At 30.2% G+C, this 21,614-nt stretch overlaps 3 protein-coding genes and 3 long non-coding RNA genes across 11 annotated transcripts in view; 3 read left to right on the forward strand and 3 right to left on the reverse strand.

Annotated features, from left to right (window-relative positions):
* Positions 1–21,614, reverse strand: part of LOC145184630 (putative sodium-coupled neutral amino acid transporter 10) — a 175,894-nt gene that overhangs the window by 136,496 nt on the left and 17,784 nt on the right. The gene's annotated exons all lie outside the window — the stretch shown is intronic.
* Positions 1–21,614, reverse strand: part of LOC145184712 (exportin-6-like) — a 138,534-nt gene that overhangs the window by 99,136 nt on the left and 17,784 nt on the right. The window lies entirely within an intron of this gene.
* Positions 5,009–6,769, forward strand: LOC149885553 (uncharacterized). Its single transcript, XR_016454323.1, has 2 exons — positions 5,009–5,695; positions 5,794–6,769. It is a non-coding gene; the product is annotated as an uncharacterized LOC149885553 (long non-coding RNA).
* On the reverse strand, positions 5,618–7,627 carry LOC149885554 (uncharacterized). The gene is made up of 3 exons (XR_016454322.1): positions 7,513–7,627; positions 7,214–7,393; positions 5,618–7,132 (listed from the first exon to the last, which is right to left on the reverse strand). It is a non-coding gene; the product is annotated as an uncharacterized LOC149885554 (long non-coding RNA).
* On the forward strand, positions 7,914–12,335 carry LOC149885555 (uncharacterized). The gene is made up of 2 exons (XR_016454601.1): positions 7,914–8,006; positions 10,659–12,335. It is a non-coding gene; the product is annotated as an uncharacterized LOC149885555 (long non-coding RNA).
* LOC149885556 (uncharacterized) lies at positions 14,745–16,180 on the forward strand. Its single transcript, XM_090093746.1, has one exon. The coding sequence runs from the start codon at positions 14,778–14,780 to the stop codon at positions 15,747–15,749; it is 972 nt and encodes a 323-aa protein (XP_089949872.1). The 5' UTR covers positions 14,745–14,777; the 3' UTR covers positions 15,750–16,180.

Raw genomic sequence — 21,614 nt, forward strand, 5'->3', positions numbered from 1 at the left:
CACTTAAAATCATCATTTTTTAGAAGTGACTTTTTAAAAAACCTTGTAATCATGCATATATTTAGGATAGTACTTTTAATTCATAGTCATAATTTGCCTCGAATTCGGAATTTTAAGACCTTAAGTCCGTCCTTTTTCGTCATTCGCCGTTCGTCGTTCCCCATTCGTCGTTCGTTTAAGACCTTAAGCTCGTCCTTTTTAAATATCAGTACTTTTTAACTTACAATTAATGAATGTGAATAAGATCAGCAGTAAAATGCCAGTATATAGCTTTGTATAGTGTATTTTCTGTTTGGAAAAGTTGGTTTAGGGGGGCAAATCATTTCTTGATTTAGTTGACAAGCATTTTCAAGCTAAGCATATATTGAACAAGATATACAACATAAACACTTTACAAGTTAGTTACAGCTGCATGCCAAATTTAAAATCAATAATAAACTTGGATAACTACAAAATCATTGATGAAAATGCAGACCAAAGTAAGAAATCCTGCAATTGAATAATCAGTCTGCATTGCCAACTTTTGTGATCACATTTTTAAACCATTTTTATAGATTAGCAAGTAAATAAACGCGCGTGGTCGAATTTTACTGACAAAATAATGTAATAATTATAAATTGCGCCAACAAAAACCAATTATATTCACTATTTGAATAAAATTTTAAAGAAAACTTAACAAGCGCACAGAAGTTTTTTAGAAAACTTAATTACTAGAGTCCAGAGTTTCATTACTAAAAGTTCGCTTTTATTATTTATATCATTTTTTATTATCATTACTGATTAAAACAAAATTCTACGTTCTTTTGTTTTTTTTTTGTTTTTTTTATCTGAATTCGGTGATATAGTGAGTTTTTATTTCAAGGTTGAAGTGTTCTATGGCAACACATTCATTATCACGTACCTCAAAATAGAAAGAAGAAAAATGATTACAAAAAAAGCGAGTCTCCATGGTAACCAATTAAACGAGAACATTTTTGGACATAATGCGACACAATGATATTAAATCAAACCAACTTTTCCAAACAGAAAATACACTATACAAAGCTATATACTGGCATTTTACTGCTGATCTCGACAAAAAAAGTTCAGAAGAATCTTTTTTTTTGAAAAATTCGGAAATTTGATTTTATCTTAAAGTTTATTCTGACGACGAAGTGACAACGAAACATGGCGGAACTCCCGCCACTTTTTTTGCTTTTCATATTTTCTAAAGCATAAAGTAACGCTGGTGTTTCTTGTTTTGGTATAGAAAGGTAAACATTTGCACTTCAGACTATTTTTATCCCTTGTTGAAATTAAAACATGTTTAGAAATTCCAGACTCCACCCATTCACTTTTCATTCTTGTTTTTATTTTTTTAAATATGAACCAGAAATACTTATATTATTTTCGATTTATTTCTAGTAGTTTTGTCTGGTTCATTATTATAAATAACGAATAAGACAAAACGGCTAAAAATAAATCGAAAATAAAAAACAACAATAAACAAACTACGTTTGAGCCGGCAACGTATTCAACAAAACCGATTGAAGCTGGCAAACGCGGTAAAACAAAGCAGAGAAATTATTAAAATGTTAACCTAAAAAACGGGAACACTATATTTTAAGGGTAGTTGTATACAAAATTGAAAACTTGACTATAAAAAATTTTTTCTAATGTTTCAGATTTCTGTTTACTTAATTTGACATAAAGCAACTTGAATTTACATTAAGTATTTTCATGTAATTTAGGTACGTAAATAAATTTACAAAGTATTGTAAATTTGTTTACGTACCTAAGTTACATGAAAATACTTTTATACCATAGTTACTTGAAACAGCCCCACCAGAAGACAACTTTTATGAAAGAAAACTTGTTTCAAATATTCCTTGAATGAATTTGAAATATATTACTCAATATAAAACCTATTGAAATTGATCACAGCTCCTGCCCCTAAATCTCTTGCAGGTCCTCTAAATATTACCAACCATGGCATTCTATTACTTCATAATGGAGAAATTTTTTTCCAGAAGTCATTTTCCATAACCACCGCAATTTTTTTTTTTTTGTGAAACAAAAAGGAGGTCCATCCTTTTGGAGCACAAACTTTATCAGGAGGGTTGGTAGTACTCACCTAAGCCTAACATGCTTTCCCAGTGTGATGATGCGCATATTTGTGCTGACTTTGAAAACAAAGTTGATGAATACAAATGGTATCTAATCTTTCAATATGTTGTTGGGCGAAATGCTTTTAAGCTTATGATCAATTACAACTTTTGCTGATTGAAAAATATTAAAGAAAATACCAAGATCAATATTTTTAATAAACTGGACAGGCGAGACACTGATACTGATAAATAAACTGAACAGGCGAGACACTGATACCGATAAAACAGATGCTGATGTTTTTGTGAATCTTTTTTTGAGAAACGTTTTCACTAAATTTTTTACTACAAGTTGTAACCAATGAAATAAAATGGTTACCAGAAAGTGAAACGAAAAAGTAATCAAACTCAAAAATAATTAAATAAGTAAATAGCGAAATAATCAACCACATAACTAAAATTGTTTTGTGAAATTATATGTGAAATTATACCTTGATCATCAATATTTATATTTAAGTTTCAATTCATTTGAAATAAACCAATTTAAGCTGATTGAGACTATTTGTAATATGAAGGGTAAATGAAGGGTAAATGAAGCGGCACCATAATATTTTATTAAATAAACTTTTAAGATATTTTTGTCACTTAATTGGATATGAAGAATGTAATAAAAATTTAAAATGTAATTCATGAGATTTTACTCTGCTTTCTTTTTCTATTCACTTCCATATATGAATCTCTCCCCGATATCTTGGTGAGAGGGAGAGCTTTAGGTGAATTTGCTCGAGGGTTGCAGAATTTAATCTTTTATTTCAAACGTGTCTCAATAGCTTTACTGTATTATCATCGACCCATTTCTACTGGGAAGTCATTATCCTAGAACACTTTTTTGTTAAAAGAATACATCTCATTTTGCATTTTCTTAAAATAACATGCTCTTTCAAACACAACTTCAATTTTTTGAAAAAAAAACCAAGGAGAAAAACCTTCTTCTAATATTTTATCATAAATATGAAAAAAACAATTACTCGAGTTGTTCTCCTCATTGTTAAATCTTTTAAATGTATTAAAACAGTTCTTTTCAAAGGCTTTCGAATTTTAGCTTTGGAATTGTACCGGTTTAATTTTTATATTACAATTTTTTCAAGTTGAGGGCATCCGAGGATAGGATTCTTATGATCCGTAATTAAAAGTGCCCCCACTCTCTGACAAGTTATTAACAATAGAAAATGATTTGAAATAATAGTCTAATAATTTTGAAGACTTAAAAAAATAGTCAGTTTTTTACGCCTTCAAAATTATTAGAAACGCTTTTTGAAAAAGGAAATATTATATGTCACTTTCAGAGCCAAAGTAAGTTTTTGGTTTTTGTATAAAATATCGTTAGTAGTAAAAACATGCAAGTATATTAATGTGCATGTTTTAAGCTTTAATTTTATGCATTTATAAAAGATGTAACCTTTTGCTTTGAAGTACCTTTTTTATTTTGCCCCCCCCCCCCAACCCATAAGACCCTCTGTCGATCTTTACAACAATGTTTGCTAGTTTAACGTTTACATTGTCTTCCTGCAAGACATTCATTTTGATATAAGCGATTGGGTTCGAATATAACGAGACTTAAATTCAAAATTAAATATAAAAAATCACCAATCGATTTTAAAAACTTGATTACTTTCAAATCTTTCAAATATAAAATAAAAATTCTACTTTTAATGATAAGAAATCAATAAAAACAAAAAAGATTATCAAAACCATGCCATTCCGGACATCATGAAACAACTAAATGTTTTTGGACTTCAGTTTTTAGAAATAGAACAGTTAAATGAGTTGGAAGCTCAAGTATCATCAGGATTAATGCACATCATCAATATCCGCTTTAGGAGCACTATTAGGTCTATGAAAAGTATGGCCAATGAAATTCCGTAAAGTTCTCAAGAAAGTTAAGGGCAGGATCTGAAAAAAAGAAATCGAAGACCAAGGTTTGAGGCTGAAACAATGAAAAAATAAGGAATCAAAAACAAAAATGTTCACAGTTTAAAAAAACATCACCGTAAGATTAACAGATGTATCACCATTAGGGTAAAGGTTTCTGACAACGTATGATCCAAAAAGATGATAAAAATCTTATTGCTGGAAATGATTGGCTTAATCGCATTTAATGGCCTCAAACCCTCACTTGCTTTACTCAAAGATTATCATTAAACAAACTTTGATTATGTAAATTTATACATGTCGAGTTTGCGTTTATAATTTATTAATTTGCGTTAATAATTATGTACTTATTTGTAAGTAAATGTTTATAACTTTTTTTAAACATGAAAAAAAGTTCAAAGATGTAAACGTCCCTCCTTCCCCCCGTCCCCCCCCCCCCCCCCAAGAAAGGCCATTTGTTGGATGACTAAGAACCGGAAAGGTGATTTTGAAAACCAAGTAGCAAATAATGAGTAATAATTCCAGAACCAAAGTTGAACGAATATTCGTCTTCAGCTTAACCATGTACTATTTGTAAAACTTGAGGTACAATAGTTAGGTCTGTGGGTAAACATCCTTTTTAAAAATGCTTAAAAGATCAATGGGCAAACATCTAAAAAAGCGATAAAAAGCGATACTTTACTAAATGAAAGTCATAAAAATTAAGAAGTTTGATAAACCGACACAACATCTTAAGATTTTATTTCTTTTCCTTCTTAAAAATATAGCTATATATTCAATAAAGTAAGGCTTCTAATCAAAGTATAGTTGCTATAACTACTATTTATTTAAACAAGCGTCACAATAGGAAGATTAAAATCTGCGGAAATCACGTGTCAAAAAAATTCCATTGAAGACCTTCAATGATAAAGTGTTTTTTCTCCCCTGTGTCGATAGAGAAAGCATTATTTGAAACGTTTTTTTTTTGTAATTTTTATAAACTTTATCACAAAATCAGAATTCTTTTGAGATAATTCTAAAATAAAAACAAACTTAGGTTTAAATCTGTTATTAGAGAAACGAAAAGAGGTTCCGACAAATACAAAAAAGTTAAGTAAGACGCATAAACTGTTAATGAGAGCTGTAGAGAGAGACGTCAAGACGTATTTAACAAGACTTTTAAAGTAATAGAATAAACCGACAAAAACTCTTTAAAAACTTTATACAAAAAATGATACATATGTCCTCCTACTTTGCTTCTTTGTAATTTTATTGCTAACTTTTAAAACTATAGGAATAACAATTATAGCACGTTTATGTAAAATGGTAATTAAGATTAGCCAGCAGTTTTACAGTCTCAGAATGCTGTGTAGACGTTACAATGATGATATTAAAGGGGAGAAAAACACTTTTCTACAATCTTATCTTATTGATATTGTAAATTGTATTTGAAATATTTAGTTACCAGATACTGTATAAATATTGTAAATTTTTCATAATATAAGCCTTTAAATTACTCTAAATATTAAATAATCGCAAATAGTACATTTGTTGTAATTTTTTTTGGAGCAAAATTTGAGTCTAAAGTTGATTCCGTTTTTGTCAATATATATTTTTTTATTTATAGAATAATGGTTCACTATGACAAGCTATTTATTATAGTTTATATCTTTGGCTTCGTTGGAATCTTTGTAAATGGAGTAAGCTTATTTCTTTTATTAAAGTTAAAAAAATCTAGAATGGATAAAACGCAGCGATGGATAATTATAAACCTCTGCGTCTTCAACTTTTGTTTAAGCCTTACTTATACAATTATTAACTCGATGACATTGATAATTTCAAGTGATACAGAAAGTAAAGATGGAGACTATAGTGGAGGAGTTCAAAATGGAACTGATGAAGTTGTTGTAAATGTAATTGAAGAAGGAGTTAAAACCAAACTTAAATATCTAATTTCAGATGCGTTTATCGCAACTTTCGTTATAGGCATTTACATAGCCACTTTATGGCTTGTGCTGGACAGGTTTTTGCACATAAAACTGACTTTTAAATATTCGTCTTTTTGGTCACACAAAAAAACTGTGCTAACAACGCTGTGTATGTGGTCTTTTGCTGCGTTGATCGGATGTTTAATGAGGATATATTTTAGAGGAAAACAAGCATATATATGCAATATAATTTACATTGTAATGGATATAATCATTATAACTTTATCTTTTTGTATTTACGCCTACGCTTTACTGATTTTACAAAAGCAGAGAATACGTGTCAATTCAAATCAAAGCCACGAAGGGACAACAAAAGGATTATTACTATCAACTTCCATTTTGTTGATATTTATTATAACGGTGATAGTTCCCGATTTAATTTTGGTAATTTACAAAAATCAAGAGATATCAGTAAGCCTTGCTTGGTATGTGTTCCTATGCAACTACATCTCTTTATCAACGGATGCAGTAATCTATATATTGCTATCCCCACATGTACGTCGGTATGGTAAACGAAAAATGTACATGTTTAATCGAAGCAGCAACACTACAGTTTTGGAAAGCCGAACACTAGAAACGTTTAAAGTATCTAAATTCTAGGTTTTTTTCACTCTTTTTTTTATTGAAGTTTTTTAATTGAGGTTAAAAAAGACTCACAATAAAAAAAAACTACAGCTAGCACTTCCACCCCTGCCTTATCACGCTCTGTTGTTTTCTAGATTTTTAAACATTAACACAATGTGTATAATCAGCCTTAGCCGAATGTGATTTCTCAAGATTATGTTTTACAAGACTTGTTTTACACCCGTACTTTTTCGGTTTATAAAAACCCAAATCGAACTTTTTATTCAATCTCTTTTAATACTACGCTCTTTAACATTTGAATCAGGATGGAGTCTAACAAAATATCGTTTTTAGTTTAATAACTTAAGATCAGTCTACTTTTCGAGTTTTTTTATTTGTTTTTCACCTCGTTTAAAGGGATGTTTAAACGAGGTGAAAAACGAATAAAAAAACTCGAATTACCATTCCTTAAACTTTTCTTAGCACGAGTTCTTCTCTTAATGTTCTTCTCTTAATGTTCTTCTCTTATCATGCCATCGTTTCGTTTTCCATTTTTTTTTTTTTATTTTTTTGAAGACTTTGCATCTGTAAAAGAATATTATAGATATTATAGATCATTTACAAATTTCTTGTCTAGAAGCAAGTTCCTTTAAAGTATTTATGTACCTATGATGCTTAGATGCGGCATCTTATATACCGATGGGTTTGATCACCAAACTATGAAATTGTGACAGCTTGTAACTTCTGGTGCTATAAAGTCTAGATTATTGTTGTCACTAAAAATAAACGATTCGGGCAGCTTGGGGGTTTCCGGTTCCACAAAGTTTCGTCCATTTATGCTGTCTTCTGTAAAGAGAAATCCAAAAAAATAACAATAATGCTCAACAGCACGTACATTGTTTTCAAAATAAGAAAAGATATTTTGAAAATGACGTAATAAAGTTATTAAAGTTTAAGATTTAAACCTTTCATTAGGTACTAGGTGAAAAAGCCATGAAATTGAAAATTTGACCTCATTATCAGATTCCTACATCGCAGTGGAATAGTTTAATTTATTGCTAAATTCACCTAAAATTAAACTAAATTCAAAGTAAGTTTATAGTAAATTAATCCCAATCATTTTCTCACAAGAATATAGTAAATTAATCCCAATCATTTTCTCACAAGAATATAGTAAATTAATCCCAATCATTTTCTCACAAGAATATAGTAAATTAATCCCAATCATTTTCTCACAAGAATATAGTAAATTAATCCCAATCATTTTCTCACAAGAATAAAATACAAACACTAAATGCGAAATAATTGCGCAAAATATAAAAGTGATGTAAAAACAATAAACAGCGTGAACTAAGCTATCAAATTTGTTAACAGTGAGTGCAATACTGAGATTGCTAACGGTTATATTTTTCTTTTACAGTGTATTCTGTAACTGTTTGTATACACTTTAAGAGCAAAAGTAAGTCAAAATTCTCTTTGATTTGTTTGCAAAGTTTTTGGTTTGTAATATAAATGATTTAAGCTTAAATTTTGTTCTTTTATAAAAAATATGATACTTTACTTTAAGGTTTCCCTTTTTATTTTGTCCTTCCAACCAATAAGACCCTCTGACGATCCTTACAATAATATTCGCCATTTGAACGTATTCATTTTCTTCCTGTAAGACACTCATTTAATATTAGTGACTGAGTTTGTGAATAACAAGACTTAAATTCAAATTTAAAAATGAAAAAACACCTCTCTATTTTAAAAACTTGATTATATTCAAATCTTTAACATAGAAAATAAAAATTCTACTTGAATAACGAGAAGACAATAAGCATAAAAAAATTTAAGTTGTCAAAATATTGTCAGATGCTTTTCCAAACATCATAAAGCAGTTAAAGGTTTCTTGGACAACATTTTTCAGAAATAAAAGACAGTTAAATGAGTTAGAAGCTTAAATGTCATCAGCAACAATGAGCATCATCAATATCAGCATTAGGAGCATACAGGTGAAAAATACCGCACTGTAAGAAACAGTGTACTCCCAACATAGGTGGTATACTACAACACAGACAGACAAGCTTTCATCACATTATTTCAGATCCGTCGAGAGGAGGGGGTGGAGTGAAGCTGCCTGACACAAATTTTGTGTTGGACCTCGTGCTTGGTGAGGGCCCACCATTAAAAATGATAAAGAGAGTTTTCTTTCAAGACTTGCACAAATTACTATGTATTTTTTTTTTAAATAAAAGAACTTTTATTACTTTTTATCTTAAATTAGAGAAAACACACACAAAAAAAAAAAAAAGTTAGGCTATTTGTTGTATGACTAAGAAATAGGGAAAAACGATTTTGAAATCCGAATAGCGAATGGTAACTTCGGACCGAAGTTGAACAAATATACGTCTTTGGTTTAAACTTGTTCTCAATAGAGAAAAGTACTATTTGTAAAACTTGAGATGTAACAGAAGTCAGGTCTATGGGTGGCCCTTTTAAAAAAGGTTAACAGATGACAATATATTTAATAAAATAATGCTTCTCACCAAAAAATAACTGCTATAACTAACTATTTGTTAAAACAAGCATCACAAGAGGAAGATTAAAATCTGCGGAAATGACGTGTCAAATAAATTGCAATATATCGTATGCGACCGCAAATTTCGTAATAAGATTGATGATTCCAAAGTAAATATTTCGTTGTTATTTTTAAGTACGTAGTTTGTTATTGCTAAAAGTAAAAGTTTTAAATAATAAAAATAAATGAAAAAAGCAGCCAAAAAGTGGAAGTTTAGAGCATGTAAAGTATATATTTAAGACCTTCTAACATCCGACTTCAGTTATGATGTTTAGCCTCATTTTTTCTGATGGCCTCAAAATGCTTCCGTTATTCATCAAATCTGGTCAGAAAGTTGACAACATTGAGTACATTCGAATCCTAGAGAACCATATCAAACCCTGGATTGATGCCCACTACTCTTCAGATGACAATATTGTGCTCCAGCAGGATGGAGTACCTCCACTTACATCCCAGAAGACCAGAAGGTGGCTCCTTGAGAATTTGCCAAAACACTGGTCAATAGAGTTACAGCCTCCTGGATCTCCAGATTTGTAACCTCTTGATTATTCAATCTGGGCGTATGTGGAGTTAAGGGCTCGTCAACGTTCCCACAACAGTGTCAACTTCCTTAAGGCTGCTATCAAGAAGGAGTGGGACAAGATGCCCAAGGACAATATCCAAACCACCTTTTCCAGGTTCAGGAGTCGGCTTGAAGCTATAGTTGATGCTGAAAAAGTATTTATTAAATAAAAATGTAATTCTAAACACTTCTTGTTAAATAACTCTTTTTGTTTGGCTTCAAGTTTTTATTCTACATTAAATTTTGTCGGAAAATGTTGACCTTCAGATAGAAAAAACATTTGAATTTTTTTTGTTTTTTTGTTATTTTTATAAACTTTATTACAAAATCAGAATTCTTTTAAGAAAATTCTAAAATACAAGAAAGATTTAAATCTGTTAATAGAGGAACTAAAAGAGATTCCGACAAATATATATATAAAAAAAAATTACATATCTTAACTACCAATGAGAAATGTAGAGAAACATGTCAAGACACATTTAACGAATCTTTAAAGTAATAGAATAAACCGACAATTGTTTAGAAACTTCATACAAAAAACTGATACATATATCTTCTTTGTAACTTTTGTTGCAAATTTTTAAAACTAAAGGAATAATAATTATATCATGTTAATGTGAAATGGTAATTTACAGTAGACGGCAGATTTACAGTCCCAGAATGCAGTGTCTATGATATCCAGCACAACGGTGGCATTAAAGGGGAGAAAAAAACTTTTCTTAAAACCAGTCTGATGAAATTGATTTTGCAAATTATATCTGAAATGTTTAGTTACGAAATACTGTATAAACACTGTATATATACAGGATAAAATTGCTAATTTCTCTAAATAAAAGCTTTATTTTATTACGCTAAATATTTAATTATCGCATATTGTATATTTGTTGTGATTTTTTCGACGAAAATTTTGGGTCTAAGGTTGATTTCATTTTTGTTAATAATATATATTTATTTAATAATATATTTAATATATATTTTTTTATTTATAGAATAATGGTTCAGTATGACAAGCAGCTCTATTTAGTTTATGCCTTTGGCTTCGTTGGAATCTTTGTAAATGGAGTAAGCTTATTTCTTTTAAAAAAGTTGAAAAAATCTAGAATGGATAAAACGCAGCGATGGATAATTATAAACCTCTGCGTCTTCAACCTTTGTTTAAGCCTTACTTATACAATTATTAACTCGATGACATTGATAAGTTCAAGTGCTACAGAAAGTAAATATGGAAACTATAATGGAGGTCTTCTAAATGAAACTGATGAAGTTATTCTTTACGTCATAGAGGAAGGAGTTAAGGATGAACTGAAATTTCTAATTTCAGATGCGTTTATCGCAGCTTTCGTTGTAGGTACTTACATTGCAACTTTATGGCTTGTGCTGGACAGGTTTTTGCACATAAAACTGACTTTTAAATATTCATCTTTTTGGTCACACAAAAAAACTGTGCTAACAACGCTGTGTATGTGGTCTTTTGCTGCGTTGATCGGAAGTTTAATGAGAATATATTTTAGAGGAAAACAAGCATATATATGCAATATAATTTATATCATAATGGATATAATCATTATAATTTTATCTTTTTGTACTTACGCCTACGCTTTACTGATTTTACAAAAGCAGAGAAAATATTTGCATTCAAATCAAAACTACGAAGGAATAACAAAAGGATTATTATTGTCGATTACCATTTTGTTGATATTTATTATAACGGTGATAGTTCCCGATTTAATTTTGGTAATTTTCAAAAATCAAGAGATATCAGCAAGCTTTGCTTGGTATGTGTTCCTATGCAACTACATCTCTATATCGACAGATGCAGTAATCTATATATTGCTATCCCCACAAGTTCGTTGGTATGGTAAACGAAAAATGTACCTGTTCGATCGAAGCAGTAGCTCTACAGTTTTGGAAAATAGAACAGTGGAAATATCAAAAGTATCGCAGTTCTAAGTTTTTTTCATATTTTTTGGACCGAAGTTTCTTAATCGAGGTTAAAAAAAATACATCCTCAGAGTCAAAACAAGCGACAACTTACCTCCCCTACTCTAATCACGCTCTGTTGTTTGCTAGATATTTAATATTAACACAATATGTATAATCAGCCCAGAAATGAACCCAATTTCGAAAAAAATTAACCGAATTTTGAAGATTATATTTATATGTTTTACACATGTACTTTTTTGGTTTGTAAGTTCAAATCGAACTTTTCATTCAATGTCTTTCGATACCATGCTTTTAAGATTTTAATCAGGATGGATTTCAACAAAATGTCGTTTTTAGTTTAATAACTTAAGATCAGCCTACTTTTCAAGTTTTTTGTTTCTCACCTCGTTTAAAGGGATGCGGTTTTAGAGTCTGGAATGCATGATTGAAAACAGTGGAACTATTTTTTCAAATACAATGGAAAAGAAAAGTTGTAGTTCGTAAAAATTTTCTTAGGGCGAGTTGTTCTCTTGATGTTCTTCTGTTAAGATGCCATCGTTTCGTTTTCCTTTTTTTCATTTGTTATTTTTTTGAAGAATATGTATCTGCAATAAACTCTTAGAACTTAAATATCATAGACTATTTAAATGTTGCTTGTCTAGAAGCAAGTTCGTTTAAGGTGTTCCTGTGATGCTGAGATGCGATGGTTTTGGTTATCATTATCAAAATAAATTATGTAATTGTAACAGCTTGTTGTTTCTGGTACTTCTATGAGGCTCATTTGAGCCTAAAAAATACGACTCGGGCAACTTGGAGTTGCCTGTTCCAAAACGTTTTATCCATTTATGCAGCCTTCTCTAAAGAGTTATTAAGAGATTCCAAAAGAATCGGAAATTTTAAAAAATAACAACATTGCACAACAGTACACACGTTTTTTTCAAAGTAAAAAAAACATATTTTGAAAATGAAGTAATAAAGTTATTAAATTATTAAAAAATAATAAATAAAATGATAAATAATATAATATGATAAAAAATAATAAAAAGTAATAAAAAATAATGATAAATGATGAAAAATAATAAATGGAAAACAATGAATGAAAAATAATGAATGAAAAATAATGAAGTTATTAAAAGATTTTAAAAATTGGGGTTATAACCTTTCATTGGTTACTTGGTGAAAAAGCCATGAAATTGAAAATTGAACATCGTTATCAGGTTCCCACATCGCAGTAGAATGGTTTTATTCATTGTTAAATTTACCTAAAATTGCAGTAAATGTATTGTAAATTTATAGTAATCCAATCCCAATCGTTTTCTTTCAAGAAAAAAATACAAACACTAAACGCGAAATAATTGAGCAAAATATAAAGGTGATGTAAAAACATCAAACAGCGTGAACTTAGCTGTCAAAATTATTGACAGGTAGTGCAAGGTAGAGGTTGACAGCCGTAATATTTTTTCTTTAATAGTATATTATGTCTAAAGTTATATTATATTATTTTATGTCTAAAAGATTTTATTTTCAGTCATTGATCACTACGCACGCGCTAATATTGAACATTTTGTCCTTAGGAATCTTTTGCCCTTCAAAAAGGAAGTTCGTTCACTTTTAAATTTATTTCCTTTTAAAGACGTTTTTTTTGATACTTCGTTTCGTACCAGGCCTCATTTCAGAAGTTCCAATCTTCCTAAATGCAATTGATACATCTGGTATACATCTGATAGGCTGAAATTAGATTGTGGTATTTTGATGCCAAATTTTTTTTCCGTATCTTTTGCGACTTTTATAAATGCATGCCGTGTTTATGTTAACCTTTTTTATAGAGATTTTCGTTCGTCCTAAGAAAGTTCGTCCACTGAAAGTTGTCAAAAATCAATGAGATTTTTTAAAGAAATAGATTAAAAAGATATAAGAAAAGATTTTTTCTAATACGAGTTTTAAAATGCTATTTTATAAGTAATGTGTTATCATCTCAAAATACCGAAAGCAGCCTCTAGGTAATGAAATGGGAGGAAAACAATTTCTTCAATCCGTTTTAAAAGTTAAACCAGAGTTGCTAATTTTTTTAGAAAATTACGATCTCTACACTAATTGTAATCGCTGTAATCAACTTAAATTAAAACCGGCATCATGAGAGATTTCAAAACCCAAAGAAATTACATATCGATTATCTATGAGATGAATAGGAAAAACCTTTGGAACATTAAGCGAATTTCTATAAAATATGATTGTTAACAAGAGCGTTTTTCTCTGTGTTTAGTAAAAAAAAATTTCTTTACGGGATTTTTCAGAATTAGTGATTAGTAATTTGTGGTGATTAGTAATAAAAATAATAAATCATTATAAACGTTGGGTTTACTAACGAATTCACCTGTGAATTAATGTAAAAGTATGAGCAACTTTGGATTTTAACCCTCTAAAAAGAGTTTAAATCACCACCCCCTCCCCCACCTCAACCCTCCCCCATCCCCCAAAAAAGGAAGAATCTTATGACAGCAAAACAAATAGTTTATTATGAATCTTCACTGAAAAGTAAATTTATATTTGAAGTTTACAAACTAAAAATTGAAGTAACTTTTAGAATTTATGTTTTTAAAATCTGATTTTTCAAATCAGCTGAGGAGTACTTGCTACTCTTCTTCCTTCTTCAACATCACCATCCTTCCTTTCTACCGCAACTTGCTCTTTTAAATCATCAAAAATGTGCAACTAAATCGTAAAGTATATCATTTTTGATTTCAAATGTTTTTGTCATTAAAACGGTTTAAAGTTTACTTTCTAGTCATCATATTTACGATTATATCTAAATGATATAATCCACTATCTTGTATCTACTAGGTCGCTAGCTCACTAACTTGTAGTGGTATTTTTTTAGTCTTTTTCTGTTTCCGCTTTTTATATAAACCTAGTTACTTTTTAGTCCGAAAGTTTCAACCATACTATAATTCTTTTTTTTTTTTTCTTTTTTTTTTTTTATGGTATTATGGTTCCTAGTCATCAAAATAGAATCCCCATTTAATATAAAGCAAATTAACACTGGATTTGTATCATTGTAAATCTTTGATGCTGAGGTGGGTGACTTTCTTTTATCGGAGATCCTTTTTTTTTTTTTTTTGTTTATTTTTTATTTAAGTTTAAAAAGTTTTTAAAAATGTTTCTTTAGCTTTTATTTTTTTAACCAAATGGTTGGTATTTTGTTCAAATTAGCGTGCGCATTTGGATTCAGTGGAATTTTAGTAAATGGAGTGAGCTTGTTTCTTTTGGAAAAATCGAAAAAAAGGAGAATGGATAATACACAACGATGGATAATTATCAACATCTGTGTTTCTGATATTAGTTTGAGTTTATTTTGGACAATTACTAACATAATTGCATTAGTAAAACGTGCTCAACCTGGTAATCAGACCGTAAATTTTCAAGGTCGTTTTATTGAAAATGAGACTTATGATAATTACATTTATAAAATTTATGAAAATGACGATGTTGCTTCGTATGTCAATGATGAAGGAATTCACACTGAGATGCGTTTTATCATTCAAGACAGCATCAACGCAGTTTTCTTAATTAGTACTTACATAGCAACCATATGGCTTGTATTAGACAGGTATTTGCACTTAAGACTAAACCTGAGGTACGCAGTTCTTTGGTCACAAAAGAAAACCGTAACTACGACGTTGGTTATGTGGATTTTTGCCGTTTTGGTCGGAAGTTTAATGAGAATATATTTGAGGAAAGGTCTCTCACACATTTGTAATTACATTCATATTACAATTGATATTATCATTGTGTTATTTTCAACCTATGTTTACGCATACGCTTTAATGGTGTCACAAAAGCATAGAAGTTCTCTTTACACAAAACATAAAGGCCTAGCAAAAGGGTTGATACTCTCGGTTACAATTCTAATGACATTTATAGTTACAGTAACAGTCCCCGATATATTTCAAGTTATAAGTAAGAACCAGGATTTATCAACTAACACAGCTTGGTTTGTGGTACTATGCCAATACATCTCGCTACTGACTGATGCATTCATCTATATTTTGCTTTCGCCTCAGGTACGTCAATACTGTAAAAGAAAATTAACAACTACTGATAGAAATACTAATGCGACTTCAACTCAGAACAAATCAATTCAAATATCTAACATCTAAACTCTAAACGCTTTTAGAACGTCCGACCACTCCTTCTTGTTAAAGATAAAATTCGTAAGCATAATTTGAAACAAGAAAACTTTTGAACTCTCAATTTGGTTTACGTCAATTAATACCGAAAGAAAGCTCACAACGTTAATCTACAACTCTTTAGCATAGTTCTACTAATTTTGTAGCGGAACCACTTTCAAAAAATAACTTTGGTTTCTTACGATTTAATGTTTGCATTTATGCTTTAGTTTGAAAAAAAAGATTCCTGCAATGTTTAACCTACCAAACTTATCTAATGGCAACTTTTTAATAAACTAAAATTAGTGCTTGCAAATGTTCTTTTTTTTTTCTTTTCTTTTTCCTTAACTACGCACCATATAAATTTAGGATTTTGAAAGCTAGTAGATCTTTTCAAAAAGCAATACAGGATCATTTATCGGAAAACGGTCAATCGGAGTAAAATAGTTATGACGTTTTTTTTTGTTTAGTAATCATGTAAATATCTGGTTTTAAAAAAAACAAACAGCAGGAGAGATAATAAAAAGTTACATGCATTTAATGTGTTTTCTAAATTTGGAAAAGAAACTGATGTTGCGATAGCGTTCAAAATTCTGTCGCTCATCTTGTTAAGTGTTGTGACTCTTGTTAGAACACGTGGTGGCAACGCGACTTAGTGTATAATTAGTATAGTTGCTCTTATGCGCTCTCTTTATCGTTTTCCTTATCATCGTCAAGTAACTAGTATAAATATATATCAATACAACTTATAATTGTATTTATTCGAGCATATACAAATACGTTAACAAGTGTGACCATTATGGATTTAGGCTCTTTATGTTTCAAAACGTTTGAGTGGCAACAACTTTTAACTTCAATTAAAAGTTACTTAAAAATTCTACATTAAGCTGTTTGTTTTACATAACGACGAAAAATTGTATTAAGAAAATTCGAGATAACTTTCGATGCGGCGATTTAACGGCTTTTTTTTTTAAAAAAAAAATCTTTTATTCTGTAAGTATAATTTTGACAAAGGTATTCTGGATTTAGTCATCTATAGATTAATTTACTTCGTTAATCTTGTTAAAGAGATGTTGGATTTTTCTGCGTTACCCTTTTTAAACAGTTGTGATAGAAATTAGGGTAAGAGTCTAAAAAGGGACAAAAATATTTAAAAAGATGAAATATTTAAAAAGATGAAATGTTTAAAAAGATGAAATATTTAAGTGTTCATTTTGTTCCTGGAACTTTTTTTTTTTTTTTTTGCCAATGTTAAAATGTCTCCAGAAAGATTTTCCAGCAATGTTGATTTATTTTGTAACATAGCAAGGTACTTTTGTAATAGCTGTAGCTATGTGACAGAAAAAGCTGATAAAAAGCTTTTTCTGTCACATAGCAACAGCTATTACAAAAGTACCTACTTTATTTATAAAATAATTAGTAATATTATAATTAACAATTTCTTAATCGTCCTAGAAATGTTTGAAATTAATTTCTAAAACTCAATTGCCCTCAATTCCCGCAGAACCCGAAATTTTAATCCCTTGCAACATAAACATAAAACGATTTTATTAACAGGTCAAAAATGACTTTACTTTTTTTTACTTTAAAAATACGATGAAGAGTATAAAATGCATTAAAATAGAATGCATTGTTAATAGAATGCAGCATTATGCACGCTTCAGTGATTTTAAAAATGAACAAGTTAAAGATTGAAAGTGAATAGCTTAATAAAAATCGCCCAATTCGCTTAAGTTTTAATTTCTTTAAAAGTTTTTGTCCGACACTGTCCATTAGCACTACGAAGGGATTCACTGTATATCTTCCTACCAAAGAAGTATTCGTAGAGCGTAACTTTTTGTTGAGTTTCCTGCATCTTCTTAAAAAGCTCCCTAATAATATGGTATTAGGCGGTTCAAACTTCATCTATAAACGCTTTTTAACAATGATTTTATTTTTAACTTTGTTTGCAACACTTTCTCTAATTACAATAAAGATACCAAAAAAGTTATGTACACCAACAGAATTGTAACAGATGCTTCAGAATTTCCAGATTCGTTCAGTTAGTCCACAGCCTGAACGTCACATCGTATAAAGTTTGCTAAAAAAAATTTAACTTTCAAATGCATCATAGGTGCAAAGCTCGCTGAAGCTCTGGAGCTCGAGAAACGGAAATCAAGATTTCCGGTAATCTTAACGCAAGAATTCCGGTAATCAAGAATTCCGGTAACCCAACCGGAAATCTTGCGTTAGGGTTCATGTGGGAAGTTATTGGTTGCTTATTATAAATTTATAAATAACTAAAATGACTTAACAACTCTCGAAATTGTTTCTCGTGTCTTTTTATTGGAGTTGCTTAAAAAGAAAATTCTCTTTTTTTTTTCTTCTTTTCTCTAGCACTCTACGGTTTAATTACTTCTAATTAGAAAAAACTTTTACTGACATCTGAAAACTGGCTTCTAACAACTGGCTTCTGGCAACTGGATTACTTTAATGCTTGAAGATAAGATGTAGCAGACACAACCTCTATTGTGTAAGTTAAAGTAAGTTTCAGTTTTAAAAAATAATTTAAAATTTATTTTTTAAAACTGAAAAAAAAAATCTTAATTTTTTGGAATGTTCCTCTACAAAACTTTGATCCTGAAGCAGAAAACTGATGCAGCAGCAGAAATCGAATCACCACCATCATTTAATTAATTTAAGAAATATGACATTCCAACATAATATGTAATAAAACCAGTGCTGAAATTGCTTTACAACACTATAAGAATATAATATGATAAGAAATACTGTTACATTTGTACTTGGCTCCTTCAAATAATTTGTCTTCAGTAGAGTTTAACTCAAAGCTGCTTCTGTCATTAACAATATTTTTAGCGTTTTCTAATCTCTCAATAACAAGTACGTTTTAAAATGCAAACTTGAAAAACAAAACGTAAAAGAATATAAGATCTTGACTTACATTTATATATGGACCAAACAAAATAACTTTATTAAAAAAAAAATTTTAAAAAGCGATGGGCAACGCGAGTTTATAGATTTAAACCTATTTTTCTTTTATCTTTTAATACGTTGATCGAAACTTTAAAATTTATAAATGTTTATAAATCTTTATAAAGAAATTAGCGGACAACTCAAGTAAACTCTTCTTTAGCATATCTACACACTTTATACGCAACCAATCAACATCAAGCGATGGATCTTCGGGATTGCCATTATTGCTATTATTATTATTGTATCCAAGGTACCAACAAGGAGTTTTGTCAGTTTCACCAGTCAAAAAGTTTCAAAAAAAAGTTTCACTTTTGATTTCTTCAAAAAGATCAAAACTATTGGTTGCTTGATGCTTCGATTGCACTTCTTGCATAAACACTTCGGTATTTTTCCTAAAAACTTGATGATGTAAGTGCAGGAGAAACAGTTTCATCGGGACATTAAAGAGACGGAGAAACAAAAATACAGGCAGTGGAATAACAACTGGTGATTGGTGACTATTGCTCACTTCACAAAAAAGAACAAAATGCATCACATTGGAGAAACAGCCATGCAAGAAATCTTGTTACATGATTATACAAGTTACTTTTTAAAAAAAAGTTTTCTGATCATTCCTTTTTTATAAAAGCCATAAAAACCTATTGTGTAAGTATCAATTCTCGTAATAATAACTCTCTTACTTGCGTATCCATTTGCTCTCTTTTCTGCGTCTGTCAGTGCAGTTCAATAAGTCTCAAATAAAACCCAGCTCACTGGATGCATGACACACTCTCCTTAAACTTTTTGGTTATTCAATATCTCAATGTTTTCTTCCTCAGTCAATGGGGGTATACTTTTTAAAATGGTTCCTGATTTGTGTGGATGTTTTCAATTTGATCCTGGTGATTTCCTTTCATATCTCCTCCACAAAGTTTCTCCCATTCTGTTTGAATAATGTCTTTTGATGTTTCTGTTACCCATATTCATTTATGTTACCCATATTCTTTTATGAATGGCTTCTAACGAACGCTTTATCTCCAATACTGGAATTGACGCACGTTTTCATTCACAACATGTTGGACAGATTTCAATTTTCTTCCTTAGATCATCTTTTTGTGTTCCAAATTTGATTTGACTATTTCAAAAATTTTTTTTAAAACAGTTTACTTGGAATGAGCCCTGTTGTAGATTTTCTTTGGAGCCTTCCGTATCTATACTGAATGCTTTTAATTCTCTTTTGTACTGTATGTAAAAATCTCTCGGATCCTCTATTCAAGCTTGGGTTATAAGCTGACGGAAATTACGGGGTTAATACTATTCGTTTTTTTTTTAATCTTTGAATGTAGAAGAGTGTGCACCAGTATCACTGACAAGTTGTACTGGCATCTTGAACTTAGGAAACCATTTTTGTAACGTATGGAAAACTTTAATATTTTTTAACATTGTCACTTCAATCCAATTGCTGTGGCTATCAACAAGTAATAGGTAATGCTTCTCGACAAAAGGTACAAAATAATTTATGTAAATCCTGTCGAATGGTTGAGCGAGCCAAACCCAAAGGTGTATAAATGTTTTGGTTAAATTTTTTGTTTCTCACTTCTTCCATTTTTTGGTAGATGTTTGAAAATCAAGAGTGAATCAAAACAAAAAAAAAAAAGCAACTTCAGCTCAACCCTTTTATGTGCACCATTCCTAGATGACCACTGTATAGCTCCTTCATTATCTGAGCTCGATATTTGATTCGCAATAGCACCCGTGGTTCACTTGAAATCTCGTTTACCTAAGTAAGGGCTGAGTTCCTTTCCAAAATTTACTGAGTCATGCAGTTGATCGATTGACAATATTCAAGGTCGAATTTAAAAACTTTATTCTTCTGTGTTTCGCTTCGAATGTGCTCAGCAGTAATTGGCAATATGCATCTTGTTGATGAGGTTAGCTAATTGGTTATTAGTGATGAAATGGGTAATCGTGATAACTAGATTGGTAAAGTTTTTCTTAGCTTGAATTTGATTACATTGTTACATGCAAGAAGAATTTTTGACCGTTATACAATTTTTGACCGTTGTACTAATCTAGAAGTGGCCTGCGTAGAGGTTACGAACCTGAATTAATTATAGGGCATATATTTGATTCATATTCTGTAAGTAGAGCTTTTAATGTTAATTGACAGTGTAATGTGTTTTCCATAAAATGTACACTGATAAAAAGTTTTCAAAGTATGATTCATACTCCTTTTTTATATAGCTGTAAATACATTTTCTCATGCTATTATTAAAGTTATAGTGCCATATGAAATGTTTAGACTTAACTGGTAGCAAATGTGATAAAAACTGCATCACATACTCTCTAAATCTAGTTTAGGGTCATAAATATATGACTGAAGGTCAGATGAGTTTCAGTTTTAAGGTCCTAAATATACTCCCTTGCTTACCGTCCATTCCCACTTACTTTCTCCACCTTCTGCTTTGTATATATGGATAGCTATATCTGCTTTATTTAGTGAGTATTTGTTCTAATACTTAATTCCAACCTAGGTAAATTTCTAGTTCTGCTTTATTAGGTGCTTTGGCTCTTAGATTTAGTTTCTCTGGATTTACATAAATGCCGGCCTAATCGAAAATGAACCTTAGATAATTTATAGTTGTTTGGAAAAATTTACTTTTACAGTTTGCCCTAATTTGTCTAAAATTTCTAACATGACTAAATAATTTTTTAGGTGCTTTTTTTTACCAATGTCTGATATAAGTATGTCATCAATGTTTACAACTACCGTTAGCTCGTTTCTTAATTATCTCAGAAATATAGCACTTGCTGGTGTAAACCATACAGTATTCTACTAAATTCCATCATGCTTTCATTTCATTGACAACTAAGTATTTTCTGCTTTTTTGTGTGTAATTCTAT

Source organism: Hydra viridissima, unplaced genomic scaffold (assembly GCF_058129835.1).
Source record: "Hydra viridissima isolate aposymbiotic clone 2 unplaced genomic scaffold, HvirCarnegie_v1 scaffold_7, whole genome shotgun sequence".
NCBI lineage: Eukaryota > Metazoa > Cnidaria > Hydrozoa > Anthoathecata > Hydridae > Hydra > Hydra viridissima.